This window comes from Sorex fumeus, unplaced genomic scaffold (assembly GCF_029834395.1).
Source record: "Sorex fumeus unplaced genomic scaffold, SorFum_2.1 ptg000122l, whole genome shotgun sequence".
In the NCBI taxonomy this organism is placed as follows: Eukaryota; Metazoa; Chordata; class Mammalia; order Eulipotyphla; family Soricidae; genus Sorex; species Sorex fumeus.
In genome coordinates this window covers 21,273,728-21,288,990 of record NW_026606179.1, presented here as the reverse complement: position 1 = coordinate 21,288,990, position 15,263 = coordinate 21,273,728, and the positions used below count along the sequence as shown (strand labels likewise).

The 15,263-nt window shown below is 51.5% G+C and overlaps 2 protein-coding genes across 3 annotated transcripts; both read left to right on the top strand.

The window, feature by feature from the left end:
- Positions 1–25: 25 nt before the first annotated feature.
- Positions 26–2,353, top strand: ETV2 (ETS variant transcription factor 2). Its single transcript, XM_056136581.1, has 4 exons — positions 26–150; positions 237–314; positions 1,778–1,890; positions 2,146–2,353. Exons 1-4 carry the CDS (start codon positions 81–83, stop codon positions 2,344–2,346), a joined length of 462 nt encoding a protein of 153 aa, XP_055992556.1. The 5' UTR covers positions 26–80; the 3' UTR covers positions 2,347–2,353.
- A 2,779-nt stretch (positions 2,354–5,132) lies between these two features.
- LOC130044007 (cytochrome c oxidase subunit 6B1) lies at positions 5,133–13,934 on the top strand. Of its 2 annotated transcripts, none has more exons than XM_056136566.1 (4): positions 5,133–5,249; positions 6,927–7,043; positions 9,620–9,720; positions 13,754–13,934. In XM_056136566.1, exons 2-4 carry the CDS (start codon positions 6,938–6,940, stop codon positions 13,805–13,807), a joined length of 261 nt encoding a protein of 86 aa, XP_055992541.1. In that variant the 5' UTR covers positions 5,133–5,249; positions 6,927–6,937; the 3' UTR covers positions 13,808–13,934. The 2 variants fall into 2 exon arrangements, with proteins under 2 accessions (XP_055992541.1, XP_055992542.1); XM_056136567.1 differs by having other exon boundaries at positions 5,212–5,323.
- The last annotated feature ends 1,329 nt before the right edge of the window (positions 13,935–15,263 follow it).

The window sequence follows — 15,263 nt, the reverse complement described above, 5'->3', positions numbered from 1 at the left end:
TTCAGGGTCCCTATCTGTCTTGCTTGGCTCACCATCCCTCTCTCCCTCCCCAAAGGCTGAACAGACTCAGCTAAGCACCCATGGATCTGTGGAACTGGGATGAAGCACCCCCCCAGGAGGTGCCCCCAGGGAGCACGCTGCCAGGTCTGGGTAAGCGGCTGCTGGACCAGGGTGGGTGTTCAGGGAGGGGGGCCCACTGCTGAACCCCAAGCCCTAATTCCCTTTTTTACCTACAGAAGGAACTGATTGCGGCTTCTACCTGCCTGATTTGGCGCTCCAGGAGGACGCGCTGACAGCCGACACGTGCTGGAGAGGTGGCTGTGACCTGGGACCCAGGGGGTGCTGGGGAAGAAGTGGGGAGGCCTGCCCCTACTTCTGAGGCAGGAAGAGACGGTATCCCTTGCTTGGGCGCCCAAGGATGATGGGGTACTGCCGGGATTGGGGGCCTGAGGGCAGGAAAAGTCCACGACACATAAAGGCTGGAGTTGGGGGAAGGGGGTCTCGCGTCAGTGCTCACCTCTTCCCTAACGCTACTTTCTTACCCCTCGCAGGGTTCCCGCAGCTGGACTGGGGCTCAACATTAGCATACCCAGAAGCTTCTTCGTGGGGGGCGGGTGAGTGTATGCGAAGGGGCGGCGGGAGAGGGATTGGCGGGCTCGAATCCCGGATCCTGCGTGAAGATCCGGATTGGGACCCGACTGCCAAGTGTGGCATGCCTTGGATGGGAGGGTCTCGGGCCCCGGGCCCCGGGCGCCCGCGCTGTGACGCTCCGAGGGCCCGGGACACCCGGGCTTCCCTCACTCGGGGTTCGTTTCTCCTCGCAGAGCTCTCGGCTCAGGCTCTTCCGTGGTGGGGAGACTGGACAGAGCAGGCGTACACCGGCTCGGGCACTTGGAGCGGCGTCTCCCACGCCCTGAGCCCCGCCGGGCCTTTCGCGAGTTGGGACGGAGCAACGAGCCTGAAAAGCACCAGCTTGGCCGGAGGGACCGATCCGTGGTCGCAAGCGCAGGGGATCGCCACCGCCACCAACTGGGACCATCCTACTGGCCTCGACCCAGCCGGCTGCTGGAGCAACAGCCTGGGCGGGGAGCCGCGCGCAGACTGTACCATTTCGTGGGGGGCTGCGGGCTCGGACTGTGCCACCTCCTGGGACTCGGGGCTGCATACGGATGGCCCAGCCTCTGCGAAGGGGTACCCGATTTCAGAACTGCCCGCTCCCTCCCAATCCAGCCAGCACTCGGACCGCACAACTTTGGCTCGTTACCCCAAAACTCATCACCGAGGTGAGAGTCGTGGGGGCCCTGCAGACTAGAGAGGCGGGGCCAAGGAGCCTGATGGGACGGGGTCTAGAGAGTGACAGCGGTGGGGCGGGGCTTACGCCGCTAAGGGGGGCGGGACGCAGCCTGGAACGTGACCGCGACGGGGCGGGGCTTAAGCCGCTATACGGGCAAGGGGCGGGGCCTCCAATCCTGGGTCCGGGGCGAACTAGGACCCGCTAGTTTCACCGGGGCAAGGTGCGAGTGCCCTGGCGCTTGAATTATAAAAGAGGAAAGAAACGAATCTGGATGCCTGCGTCGTCAAGGTGCGGCAGCCAAATTCCTGAATCTCTGCGATGGGGACCCGGGAGTCTGAATCTCTTAGATAGAGGCATCTCTGAGTGGGAGGGAAGACTTTTAGACGCTGGAAGTGAGGGCACCCAGATTCCTGGGTCATCAAAGCGACAACAGCGCCAGAGGTCAGGACGCCTGAGTGACCACCCACCGGCCTCCGCCCGCAGGTCCTATTCAGCTCTGGCAATTTCTCTTGGAGCTGCTCCAAGACGGGGCGCGCCGCAGCTGCATCCGCTGGACGGGTAACAGCCGCGAATTCCAGCTCTGCGACCCCAAAGAGGTGCGGCTGCTCCCCAGACTTGCTAAGCCCGGCCCCGGTGTTCTCGCCTTCAACCTCGCCCCGCGGTGCCTTTGGCCTCGTCCTTGATGCCCCGCCCCCATCCCCGCCTCCCCGTTTCCCCGCCCCCCTCGCCCCGCCACCTAGTCCTCATTTGGGTTTACTAGGTTTACTAGGACGAACCCGGCTCTAGACTTTACCCGAGCCCGGGAGCCCGGCCCGCCCGGCCTCGGTGTCTGAGCCCTCCCTCCGCCCTAGGTGGCGCGGCTGTGGGGCGAGCGCAAGAGGAAGCCGGGCATGAACTACGAAAAGCTGAGCCGAGGCCTGCGCTACTACTACCGCCGCGACATCGTGCTCAAGAGCGGGGGCCGAAAGTACACTTACCGATTTGGGGGCCGCGTCCCGGGTCTAGCCTATCCCGACAGCGCCGCGGGCGGGCAGGGAGCATCGACCCAATAAAAATATCGCGTCCAACCTCGTAGCGCCTGCAGTCTGCCTCCTTCCCGCCCGAGAGCGATTAGAGCCCTAGGGATGCTCCAGCGCACACCTGCCCAGGTGCAGATTTCCCTGCTCACCGCCTCCAGGACTGGGTGACTGTCAGACGTCCTTAGGGGGGCTACTGTGTATTCACTGTGTGGTGGGACCTGCAAAGGAATTGGACTCAGACCTCCAGAGCCAGCTTTGCCTGCCCCTTGGCAAGGAGTCAGACCCAGTCACTAACTTGGCTGGACTGCCTTCTGTGCTCCCTTTAAGAGAAGTCTCAGGACCTGGGCTATAGTAGGTAAGGCCTTTGCCTTGCATGCACGTGACCGACCTGGTCTCCACCCTCTAACCACATACGGTCTCCTGAGGCCTGCCAGAAGTGTTCCCTGAGAAGAGAGCCAGGAGAAAATCCTGTGCACAGCTGGGATTTGCCCCAAAACTATTAATAGAATTCTTTCGTGGAGCCATAGTACAGCTGGGAGGGCATTTGCCTTGAACACAGCCAGCTCTGGTTTGATCCCCAGAATCCCAGATGGTTCCCCAAGCACAGCCAGAGTAATTCCTGAGTCCAGAGCCAGGAGTAACCACTGAACACCGCCTAATGTGACCCAAAAAGCCAAAAAAAAAAAAAAAAGAGTGCTCAATTTCCAAAGGGAATCTTCTGATGGACCCTTCCATTAGGGAATTTACTGTCCATCTGGGAGACACACCCATCACTGTCTAAGCCAGCCCAAAGGGTTGGAAACCCATTACCAGTCTAGTCCAGCTCAAAGGGTTGGAATAGGAAAACTCCAGGGGCTTGAGGGGGTTAAAAGGAGGAAACTGACCTAGCTTGAGGCAGGGACAGGAGTGTAGTATCAAGGAAGGCTTCTTGCCCGAGTCACCAGAGGATTTGAGTAGTCTGGTGCACAAAGAACTCCCTAAACAATAGAAACAGCATAAACAAAGGCCTGGAGGTAGAACATCTGGACGCACAGTTTCATGTGCTAAAATGGCACTGTTGGGGGCTGGAGTGTTAACACAGTGGGTAGGGGGTTTGCCTTGCACACAGCCAGCCCAGTTTCGATTCCCAGCATCCCATATGGTCCCCTGAGCACTCCCAGGAGTAACTCCTGAGTGCAAAGACAGGAGTAGCCCCTGTGCATCACCAGGTGTGACCCCAAAACCAAATATATATATATATATATATACATATGTATATATATATACATATATATATATCACTGTTACTAGAGGACGCCATGGATTCATTCTCTGAGACTTAGAACGGAGCCTGAACTTTATCCCGATGGCAGAATTGGAGGGATTGGCCATTAACCACTGCTGAGTGTCCCCCCCAAAAAATATTCCCATAAAAATAAAACGTCAGACTGGGAGGGATGAAAGCAGTTATCACTCACAGCTCCTTCTTGCATGCCCTAGAAGCCCCCCTTTATTAATACAGGAAGTGTGAATATGACGTATGAAGTGTGAATATCAAACAAATACGGCTGGAGGGGCCTGAGATAGTTTTGTGAATGAGGCTGTGTTTCCATCCGCTGCACTGCCCAAGCAGAGTGCCAGCTCTGGTGCCACAACGGAGGGTGCCATCTGGAATGTACCACAGCCAAGGGTGTTTGAGTTTTGCGACGGAAGTGAGTATGGCTGGCAAGCACCACAGCTAAGTCACAAGCAGAGCAACCAGTCATCTCAACAACAAAGAGGGGTAGGGAAAGGGGGGAAACAAGGAAAGAACAAGCACTTCCTATGTGCCTGCATTGTTTTACATACTGGATCAAAAAGTGCTTCTTTATGATCAGAAAGAATTTAGGATCTGATGTGTGAGAAGACAAGGGCCAGATCATGGAGAAAAGTTAAGAAGGGAAAGACTTGCATGAGGGCATTTTAGTGCTATTTTACATATCCAGCATGTGTTTGTTTGTTTTTTAGGCCATACTTGAGGTGCTCAGAGGTTCCTCTTGGCTACGCGCTCAGGAATCACACCTGGCAGTGCTCCGGGGACTAAAAGGGACGCTGGAGATCGAACCCGAACCAGGGTCGCCTGTACTATCTCTCCAGCCCTTGTTTTGTTTTTCTTGGTTTTGGGGTCACACCCGGCCATGCTCAAGGGCTTACTTTGTAGTCCAATCCTGGTTGGCAGCACACTCCTTAACCCCTGTACTACCTCTCGGCCGGAGGATTTTGTATTTTGTGAAGGGATATGGGGCTGGAGCAATAGCACAGCGGGTAGGGCGTTTGCCTTGCACGCGGTTCGATTCTTCCATCCCTCTCCGAGAGCCAGCAAGCTACCGAGAGTATCCTCCCCGCACGGCAGAGCCTGGCAAGCTCCCCGTGGCGTATTCAATATGCCAAAAACAGTAATAAGTCTCACAATGGAGACGTTACTGGTGCCAGCTCGAGCACATCGATGAACAAAACAGGAGGACAGTGCTACAGTGCTACAGTTAAGGGATATATCGCCAAACTTTATATAGGTAGTATTGAATGGACAATTTTGCATGTATAAGAATTCTTCCGCTGGGATACTTTTCTCCTACCCGTTTCCCATCTACTCCTGGACCCCAGGGAGGTAAACGAGTAGCTGAAACTATGTTTCTGCAGATTCAGGCAGCAGCTTTTCGTTTTGCCACACAAGCTCACCGTTGGGCCGGCTGTAATGATGAACCGGCATTCAGCCCAATAGGCATTCGGAGCTTGCTCCAGTGGGCGTAGCCCAAATGCGGCTGGGACCCGCCTCCCGAGGACGCTCTAGCCGCGGGGAAGACTCCTCTATGACCCACCTCACCCGGTTTCCGGCCGGTCCTTCCGCTTCCGGTTCTATCGTGGCGTCTTTGCTGAGGGTCACATTGAACTGCGAGGTGCTTCGAGGCCGTCTTTAGGTGAGTCTTCAGGGCTCGCGACCCCAGCACGCAGCTGCGGGGCCGAGAGTCTGAACCCTGATGCCCTGAATGAGGTGAGGTTTCCGGCCGCCAACGGCGGGCCTCCGGGGGGCCCTGGGGTGCTGTCGCGGAGATAGCAGTGATAGCGATTATCTCGCTCCTCATTAATCCTGCCTAGCAAGCTGCGTGTGGGGGGGGATGGGGGCTATAGAAGCATTTAATCCTTGTTGCAGCCCTTTTGAGATAGGGCCTTTGATTAGTCCTTATCGACGGCGAGTCAATTGAGGCTCAGCGTTGTTAAGCGACTTGGCCGAGGCCGCACAGCAACGGGATTTGGACTCGGTCGTTTGGCCTGCAGCGCTGTCACCCACCGAACCGCGGCTTGCCTGGGCCCCAGCCCGGCTCCCCATTGACTGAGGCCCTCTCTCCCCCGGCGTTGGAGAAGCTTCAACCACCCCGGGCAACCCTCCCTACCCTCTAAGTCCAGGAGATCCGGGCGACGTCTCACCCACAATTGCCTCTCCAACGGCTCCTGCGTCTCAGTGGCCGGTGTTCTGCGTGTCTCCCACCTGTGACCCCGGGGAGCCCCGAAAGACAGCTGTAGTGCCTCCAATTCACCCCACTGCTATGGCCACTTGAACTGTACACCTCTGTGTAACCCCCCACGACTCGTGGAGTTCCCTTGGGATAGGCGGTTTCTTTTATTTCCCCAAAGAAAACTCACCCCAAGAGAAACATGATGAGGCCACAGAATCTGCAGAATTCAACTTGATTCGGGTGGTTGTGGTAGCCAGGAGTGGTTACATCTATAATTTTGCTAAATTCCCTTTGAAGTCTTAACATTTCTGTCTTTAGGAAACAGTGCAGCATCCTCGGTCGCATTGGCAGCATTTGTGACTTTGTCAGCAAATAAATGTCGTATCCTGCGTTACGATTGCAGGTGTCACAAAAGAGTGTTTGTACTCATGTCTGCTAAAATCTGTAAATGAAAACTTCTGAACAACAGGGCCAGAAAGATAGGACAGGGATTCCATTGCTTGCCTAGAATACAGCCTTGTCAGGAGTGATCCCTGAGCATTCGGGAATATGCCATGAGCACAGGTGGCCCCAAAACTAAAATCAAACACTCAGCTCCGTGTAACTAGTCTTTTTTGTGCTTCTGTGCAGTTTTTTAAATTTGTGTAAAAGGAAAGGGCTCATCTGACCTCTGAGGGCTTTTTGGCACCCGAAGCATTAAGAATCTCTGCAGCAAGGATATGTCAGTGATCTCAGTAGCTCTCCACTTATATGCAGTGTGACCTTGGGGAGACACTTTGACGCTGTCCTTAGTAATGGTTTCATCCATCAAGAGTGCCAGTAGGGATAAAGCGTGAAAAACAGTGCCTGGCATGTCAGAAACACAGGAGAATGTTAGCTAGTATGATTTGGTGACACAGAAAGCCTGACGTATAAGGAATTACCCCCCAAAACTTACCTGTGCTTCCCAACCTAGATGCATGGTGTGTGTGTGTGTGTGTGTGTGTGTGTGTGTGTGTGTGTGTATGTGTGTGTGTTTGTGGTGGCGGCAGCTTGTTGAACCAGCCCTTTATTCTGCCTCTGAGCCTCCACTGGCCGTAACTGGGTTGACAGTTCGTTTTCTGTGGTGAACCCCAGCCAACATCTACTCTTTGCCTCCAGGAGTCTGCATCATGGCAGAAGATATCAAGAGGAAAATCAAGAACTATCAGACTGCCCCTTTTGATAGCCGCTTCCCCAACCAGAACCAAACCCGGAACTGCTGGCAGAACTATCTGGGTAAGCCGGCACAGTTGGAGTGGTGAGGACTGTGGTTGGATCCACCCCTCAGGTTGGATCCTTCTCTCCTCTTTTGTGGGGACCCATGCTTGTCTCTCCTACTCTGGACGTCCTGCCTCAACAAGGCCCATGCCCCTCATCACCAGTTGTGTTCAAGATCTGGCCCAGGGGCCCAACCTGAGTCACTTCAATGCTCTCTTTATTTTGTTTTAATCAAAGATTTATTTGGTGTGTGAGAGATGAGCATATCTATAGGAAATACATAAAACAATTTTATAACCTTTATACAATAGTATACATAATTTAAATAATTTACTTATTTTAAAGTGAATAGGGCCAGAGAGATAGGGTAAAGAAGGTGCTTGCCTTGCATGTAGCCCACGAGGTTAGATCCCCAGCACCACGTATGGTCTCTACACCTCCAGGAAAGATCCCTGAGCACAGCCAGGAAGAAACCCGGAGCACTGCGGGGTGACACCCACAAACAGAACCAAAAACAAGTTAATTTAGAGTGAATAGCTCTCAGATGAGCCCCCGTGGTGGTACATTGAAAAGGGGGCTAGTGCCCACACTCTTGGTAGGCTAATACCTACCTTAAGTTTAATTTTGCCTCTTTGTGAACTTGACAAATGCTGTCAGGACACCTTTTCCTTCCTAGAGTGTCTCCTTCCTTCCACTGATTCCTTCCTAGGATTAGGACATCTCCCTTCCTTTTTGTGGGGTTTGTTATCCTTAGGATTTCTCTCTCCTATGGTGTGCTCATTTTCATTGCCCTAGAGTTTCCCTCAGTTTTTTCTTGGGGACTTGCATGGTTTCCAGTTTGCGTTCTTTCAGATGTAACTTGAGCATCCAGGTGAATGTTTTTTGTGTTTTTTTTTTTTTTTTTTTTTTTTTTTTTTTTTTTTGGTCTAGGACTATTTTCCAGGAGTAAATTAGCAGAAGAAAGGGGGCTGTCCACACTTAATGGTGCTGGATCATTCTTGGCCCGACTCAAAAGACCAGTGCTGGGATTGAACCTGGGCCTTCTGCTTGCTCTTCAGCCTGTTATATTTTATCTCTGGCCCCTGGAGTCTTTTTTCATTTTTAATTTTTAATTAATTTGTCTACATTTTAAACAACAGATTATGAGATGGAGATCAAATGAATGTGGCCAAAACGTGCAAACTTCCAATGATAAGATTAGTATTGGGAATGTCATTATAGCGTGATGACTTTATTTTTTGTATTTTGGGCCACACCTACCTGTACTCAAAGCATACCCCTGGCTCTGTACTCAGGTCATTCCTGGCAGTGTTCAGGGTTCCATATAGGGTGTCAGAAATTAAACCTGAGTTGGCCACATGCATGGCAAACACCCTACCCATAATACTATTGTGCCAGCCTCTATGGCATGATGGCTTTGTTTCTTTATTTTTATTTTCTGGTTTGGGGGTCACACCCAGTGGTGTTCAGTGCTTATTTTGGCTCTGCTCTCAGAGATCACTCCTGGTGGCTTAGGGGACCATATGTGGAGCTGGGGATTGACCCTAGTTTGGATGTGTGCAGGGCAAGTGCCCTCTCTGCAGTACTATTGCTAGACACACAACACGGTGACTTTTGTCAACTGCTGTGTGGTGTATATGAAAGTTACTAGAATTGTAGATTCTGAAAGTATGCTTAAGATTCTAAAAATGGGGAAATAAAATCATTTTCGTAGGACCCAAAAGATAGTACTGGGGTTAAGCCACGCTTTACTTGCACAGAGCCAATCTTGGTTCAATCTCCAGCACCGCACGAGCTCTGGAATGGTGTGACCCAAAAACAACCAAAAACTGTCCTTTGAGTCACCGCGGCAGTGCTCAGGGCTTCCTTGGGACTCTAAGCTCAGGGGTCACACCTGGTGGACTCAGTACATCATATAGGGGTGCTGGGGATTGAACCTGGGTCAACCATGTGCAGGGCCAGCACCTGCCTGCTCTCTTCAGCCTCCAGAAGAGATTTTTCTAAGTAAAACCATAAGAGATGGTGGGTATAACTAAACGTAAGGCAGATATTTCGCAGTATAAATTAGATCACAGTGCTGTACACCTTAAATTTATGCAATGCTATAAGCCATGTGCATCTCAATAATTCTGCAGAAATTAAAAAATTAACATGAAAATGGATAATATGTTATAATTTACACTGTAGTTTATAAAGAAATAATGTATGAGAGGCAGACAAAAATTAATTTCAAATTATAACCAGATTATTCTGGTCTAAACACTAACATCTTAGCAAAAAGACTTCCTCTCCTCTGGTGCCCTGGCTCTGGGATTTCATAATTCTCACACCTGGTCCTTGTGTTGGTCCCATGATTTCTGAGCCTAGAATATTTGAGTTGATTGAAGCTGTCTAGTGTTTGCACCTTCAGTTGAGTTTGTGTGTCAACTTCGTCAGGTCTTCGTGAAGATTCTTTGTGTGTGACGTGGAGAGTGTTTGTGCAATGAACATTGTGTCTGTGGTTGTGGTTGTGCAGTGAACTTTATGCCCACGAGCTTTTGTCAGCTGTGTTCAAGCCCTAGGTGGGGGCTGACCAGAACCCCTTTTCTTCACAGACTTCCACCGCTGCGAGAAGGCGATGAGTGCCAAAGGGGGTGATGTCTCTGTGTGCGAATGGTACCGGCGGGTGTACAAGTCCATCTGCCCCTTGTCCTGGGTATGTATCTCCTACTGGTACCCTCAGGGTGTAGAGGTTGAGTCTTCTTGGGGGGATGATGGTGACTTCGTGGGAGCTCATCTGTGAGAGGCAGAAGGACAGGCAGTGTCTCGGCCTTTCCTTCCTAGGGTGTCTCCTTCCTTCTGATTCCTTCCTAGGATATCTCCCTTCTTTCCACTGATTCCTTCCTAGGGTGTCTCCTTCCTCCCACTGTCACTATTTTGGGAGGTGGGGGTGGGTTGCTCCTGGCATTGCAGTCTTTTTGATAACATGTCAAATATCATACTAACTGCAAGAAACCTGGTTCTGGTGCCCCCAAATAATGCCAGTTCTTGGAGGTTTTTGTCAGTTTTTGTTTTGGGCCTATACCAGAAGTGCTCAGGGTGTACTTCAGGCTTTGCACTCCTGTTAGAGCTTGGCAGAAGTTATGGGATGCTAGGGATTAAACCTGGGTCTGCTGCATGCAAGGCAAGTGCCCTTCTTGCCATACTGTCTCTCCAGCCCCACTTCTTGGAGGCGTGTTTTGTTGTTGTTTTTTGTTCCTCCTGGCTCTGCACTCAGGAATTACTCCTGGCGGTTCTTGGGGGATCATATGGGATGCCAGGGATGGAACCTGGGTCAGCTACATGCAAGACTAGCACCCAACCCGCAGTACTATCTCTCTGGCCCCTTATTATCTTGACTTAAAGATGGTTTCCTTTTGATGGAGACTAGGTTCTGGTTTTCCTTTCATTACTGGGATCTTGGGCCACTCCTTGCTCTGTACTCTGAGATCACTCATGGCACTTGCTCTATTTGGTGCTGGGGATTGAACCAGGGCCAGCTGCAAGCACCTCGTTGTACAGTCTCTCCAGCTAATTGTGGAATGTCTTGAACATCCTCAGTGTGTTATCTTTGGGCGTGTTTCTTGAAGACAGTGCTCTTTCTCAGTGACTTGACGTTTCTCTCCTCTCCAACGGCCTGTCATAGGTCTGATTCTCCACACCCTAGGACTTCTTGGGTAACAAGGGGTGGGGGTCCTGTCACATTCCTGCTCCAGCCTCGGGGTGCCCGGACACCTACAGGTCTCAGTGCTGCTCCGTGCCTCGTATCCAGCACTGGGCTCTCCCTGATTGGGCAGCAGCAAATTGTAGGGCCACTCCCGTGGGGCCAGCTGTGTCTACTGGGTGTAAGTCACCACGCCCAGGCCCCTTTATGCCTAGCAGCATGGGCTCTTTGTTTGTGAGGGGGCTGCACCCAGCTTGGCGTTTGGGTGACTGTGTGGTACTCGGGATGGAGCCCAGGCCTATGCTCAGCTCACTGAGCTGCCCTCTGGCTATTTCACTATTTTAAGTGTTTCTTTGGTGAACAGTTTTATTGCAGTAAATGCTTTCTCCCTTTGCCCACACCCAACAGTGCTCAGGGCTTATTCCTGGCTCTGTGCTCAGAGTTCACTCCTGGTGGGCTAGTAGTCCGGTAGGGGGGGAAATGACACTGGAAATCGAACCCTGGTCCACTGTGTGCCCTATCCACTGTATTATTGCTCCAGCTTAGTACTTTTTGTTTCTTGGTCCACCCCCAGCTGTGCTCAGGGCTTCTTCCTGGCTCCGTACACAAGGATCACTCCTGGTGTGCTAGAGGGACCATAATAGGATGCCAGAGATTGAACCCGGGTTGGCTGTGTATAAAGCAAACGCCCTAACCACTGTACTATGTTTCTTTCCCTGGGCCCAGTAAATGTTTTTCCTTATAGAACCATTTCTCTGGCTTTCTTTTCCATGAAGTGCAATGATGGGGCAAAGGGGCAGTTTGCCAGTCAGGCCAGCTGTCATGCCCCTTATCCCCATGTTTTTTTTTTAATGTCATTTTAAAAAAAGTATGATGACTTTATTTTTTAAGCCCAGTGACAGAAATTATTGAACACAGAAAACTGAATCATAGACAGTGGAAGATCAGTCTGAGGGAATCCAGATGAACCCCTAATGTGAAAAGGTGCCCCCTCTCCAGCTTAAAACAAGAGAGCAAGGGTTGATTTTAATTTGTAGTTCAGCCCGAGAATCGTACAGGTCGAGAGCACTTGACTGTTGGTGATTCTGTAAACCGACCCGATCACTTTTGAAGCCAGGTTGATATCTTTAGGTGCCAGAAGATGGTATTGTGCTTGGGACATGTCACCCACAGACTCAGCATCACATGGTCCCCTGAGAACTGCAGACTCGAGCACTATCACACTCGCAGGCCTTTGTGCTGAAGCTATGGTCCATTTGGCTGAGAGTCACCAGTGGAGCCCCTGGACCTCCCGAGCATCCCTTGGGAGTTGCGCCCCCTCCCCCCCAGTAATCTCTCCATGTCTTACTGGAAATGGGGCGCTTCTCATTTAGTCATCTTGGCAAGTGTCCTGTATGATGAGACCACTGTGGAGCTGTTTGTAACAGGGAACATTCAGAACAACCCAAGTTAGATCAGAGTTGGAGCATTTATCTACAGGACAATACAGAAAGAGCTCTAAAACTTGGAAACACACAACACCCCAGGCAGCCTCCTAGTCTGACCCATCTTAAGCAGAGTGTGGTGTGTATGTGAATGCAGTAGCACATAGTTGGTGCTGACTCAACCGGCCATGCTGAAAACATTTGTATGATCTAAAGGGCCACGCAAGAGACCAAGTGAGGGTAAGGTCTACCAACAGCAAGTTGCACGATGCTTACTTTTACCCTTATTTTTTGGCTTTTTAGGTGACACTCGGTGATGCTCAAGGGTTAATTAATTACTCCTGGCAGTGCTCTGGTGACCATATGGGTTGCTGGAGATCAAACCTGGATTAGCCAGTTTCAAAGCCAACGCCCTAACCCACTGTATTATCAGTCTGGCCCGCAAAATGCACCTTTTAGGACCTGGGAAGCAGTGGCCCTGAATGGCGGTGGCGTTCCCCTGGTTCACACGACTCGGGCATGCATGGTTGGGTGGCAGCTCAGTTTCATCTTTCTTGTCCTTGACAAGTGAGTGTGTCTGAGGAGGGGAAAGTGAACATGCTTGTAGGTGCCTGACAGGAAGGTCCATGGGAGCAGGGAGAGTGAAGAGTTTGGTGTCTGTTGGCAGACGTGTGTAATTGTCACTAGAATTTTGGCACCTTGGGCCAGTGTGATAGTACAGTGGGTAGGGCGTTTTGCTTTCATCACCCAACCTGGGTTCAATCCCTGGCATCCCATTTGGTCCTCTAAGCACCACCAGGAGTGATTCCTGAGTGCAGAGCCAGGAGTAACCCCTGACCATCGCTGAGTGTGACCCAAAAAGAGGGAGAAGAAAAAGAATTTTGGCACCTTCCTGGCTGGAGCAATAGTGCAGCAGGTAGGGTGCTTGCCTTGTACACGACCGATCCCAATTTGATCCCCAGCATCTCATATGGTTCCCTGAGCACGGAGCCAGGAGTCAGCCCCGAGCACCACCAGGTGTGACCCCTAAACAAAGGGTTTTTGCACCTTCCTCTCTTGGTACCTTCTCCTCCTCCTTCCCTTTGTCACAGTTGCTGGCTGGGGGTGGCAGCCATTCGCTGCAGCACTCACTTTCAGCTGTGGTTCTTGTGGGGCCCCTCTTGGTGCTCGGCTCTGCCTCAGAGACCCCTTTGTGCCAGGGCCAGGCTCAGCCTTGTCTTTCAGCTGCTTCCTGTCCTTGTCCTTTCTTCTGGCAAAGACTGCTCCTGAGCTGTAGAATCTGCTCCTGAGCAGGGCACCGCCACACTCCCAAAACTCCATCTCTCTTACTCTTCCCTCCCCAGCAGTGGTTCAGCTCACTCATCACTCAGTTGGGTTTTTTTTTTTGGGGGGGGGAGGCGGGGGTGCGCTTCGAAAGCATGCAGTGCTGGGGGTTGAATGGGGACAGTGCTTCTGTCGTTTTTTGGGTCACTGCTGGCTGGAACAGTGCCGAGACTGGCACACAGCAGACTTGGGGTTACTTGTTGACTGCACAGCTGGACAAGTGGGTAGAGAAGAAGGGCCAGAGGCCCCCAGGGGTCGCCACCCAGTGGAAGGAAGTAACACTGATCCTGTCCCCACAGGTGTCGACTTGGGATGACCGTCGGGCAGAAGGCACGTTTCCTGGAAAGATCTGAACCGGCTCCACCCCTTCTGTTCTCTGTCCTTTTCCCAGGATGCTGAAGAGGGACCAGGGCACCTGGGGATTCCCGCCCTGGGATCCTCGATCATGACTTAACTAATAAATACTGAAAACCCCTGAAAGACCGTGTCTGTGTAACAGGGCAAGAAGGAGGGTGAGGGGCTGGAGAAATAGCACAGCAGGTAGGGCATTTGCCTTGCACGCAGCCGACCTGGGTTCATTTCCCAGCATCCCAAATGGTCCCCCAAGCACCGCCAGGAGTGATTCCTGAGTGCAGAGCCAGAAGTACCCCTGAGCATCGGCTGGGTGTGACCCGAAAAGCAAAAAAAAGAAAAGGAGGGTGAAGTCTGTCCTTGACAGGAAGAAGGGCCTCATGGTTGTTTTTTTTTTTACAGTTTTTATTTGGAGGTTTTGAAGGGAAGGAGGGAGAGAGAGTGGGGAAGTGGAGAGTATCATGCTCAAGAGAGAACTCTGGCTTCTCCAAGAGCGGAGAGAGTCCCTACACACACCCCAGCATTAGACACGAAAGCATGAAAGTACATATCTCGAGGAGAGATGTGGGTGACACATGTGCTTAGGTACCACATGTTCTTGGCCACCTGGGCACAAGCAGCACATGGGCTGGGGCAGCATATCTGCCTAATTTTATTTTTATAAAGTTGTTCACGATAATTTATTATAGTCAATACTCCAACACCAATCCCACTACGGTTACACCTTCCCAATGCCATCTTTAGAATTTTTCCACCCCGATCCCCAAAACCTACCCCCAAAGCAGGGCCTAAATAATTTATTTTGTATTGCTTATTATGAATGATCCAGTAAAGGTAAGGTAAAGGTAAAGGCCCTCCCGTTGATCGTCGATTTGCTCGAGCGGGCCCAGTAACGTCTCCATTGGAGACTTTGTTGTTACTGTGTCTGGCATATCGAATACTCTCGGTAGCTTGCCGGGCTCTCCGAGAGGGGCGGAGGAATCAAACTCGGGTCGGCCATGTTGGCCGCTTGTAAGGCGAACGCCCTACCCGCTGTGCTATCGCTCCAGGGCTGGATCCAGTAAAAATGATCCAAAATGTTTCCTTAGAGGAAAATGTGTGAAGATTGTTATATCTCACCCTGGAGTCATTTAGCCCTTATGTAAGAGATTACTAACATGTTGTTAAAGATTGAGCCTTGTTATATGATGATTTGAGGTTTTTGTTTTGTTTGGGGTTTTTTGTTTTGGACCACACTTGGCAATGCTCAGGGCTTACTCATGTACTCATAACTCTGTGCTTACGGGGTCACTCCAGGTGGGACTTGGGACCATATGGGTTGCCAGGGATTTGCTATGTGCAAGGCAAGTGCCCTGTTTGCTATACTATCTCTTGCCCTACTTTTGTTTTCTTTGTAAACATTGTGGGGAGGGGGGTGATTGTTGGACCCGGCAATGCTCAGAGGTTATTCCTGACTCT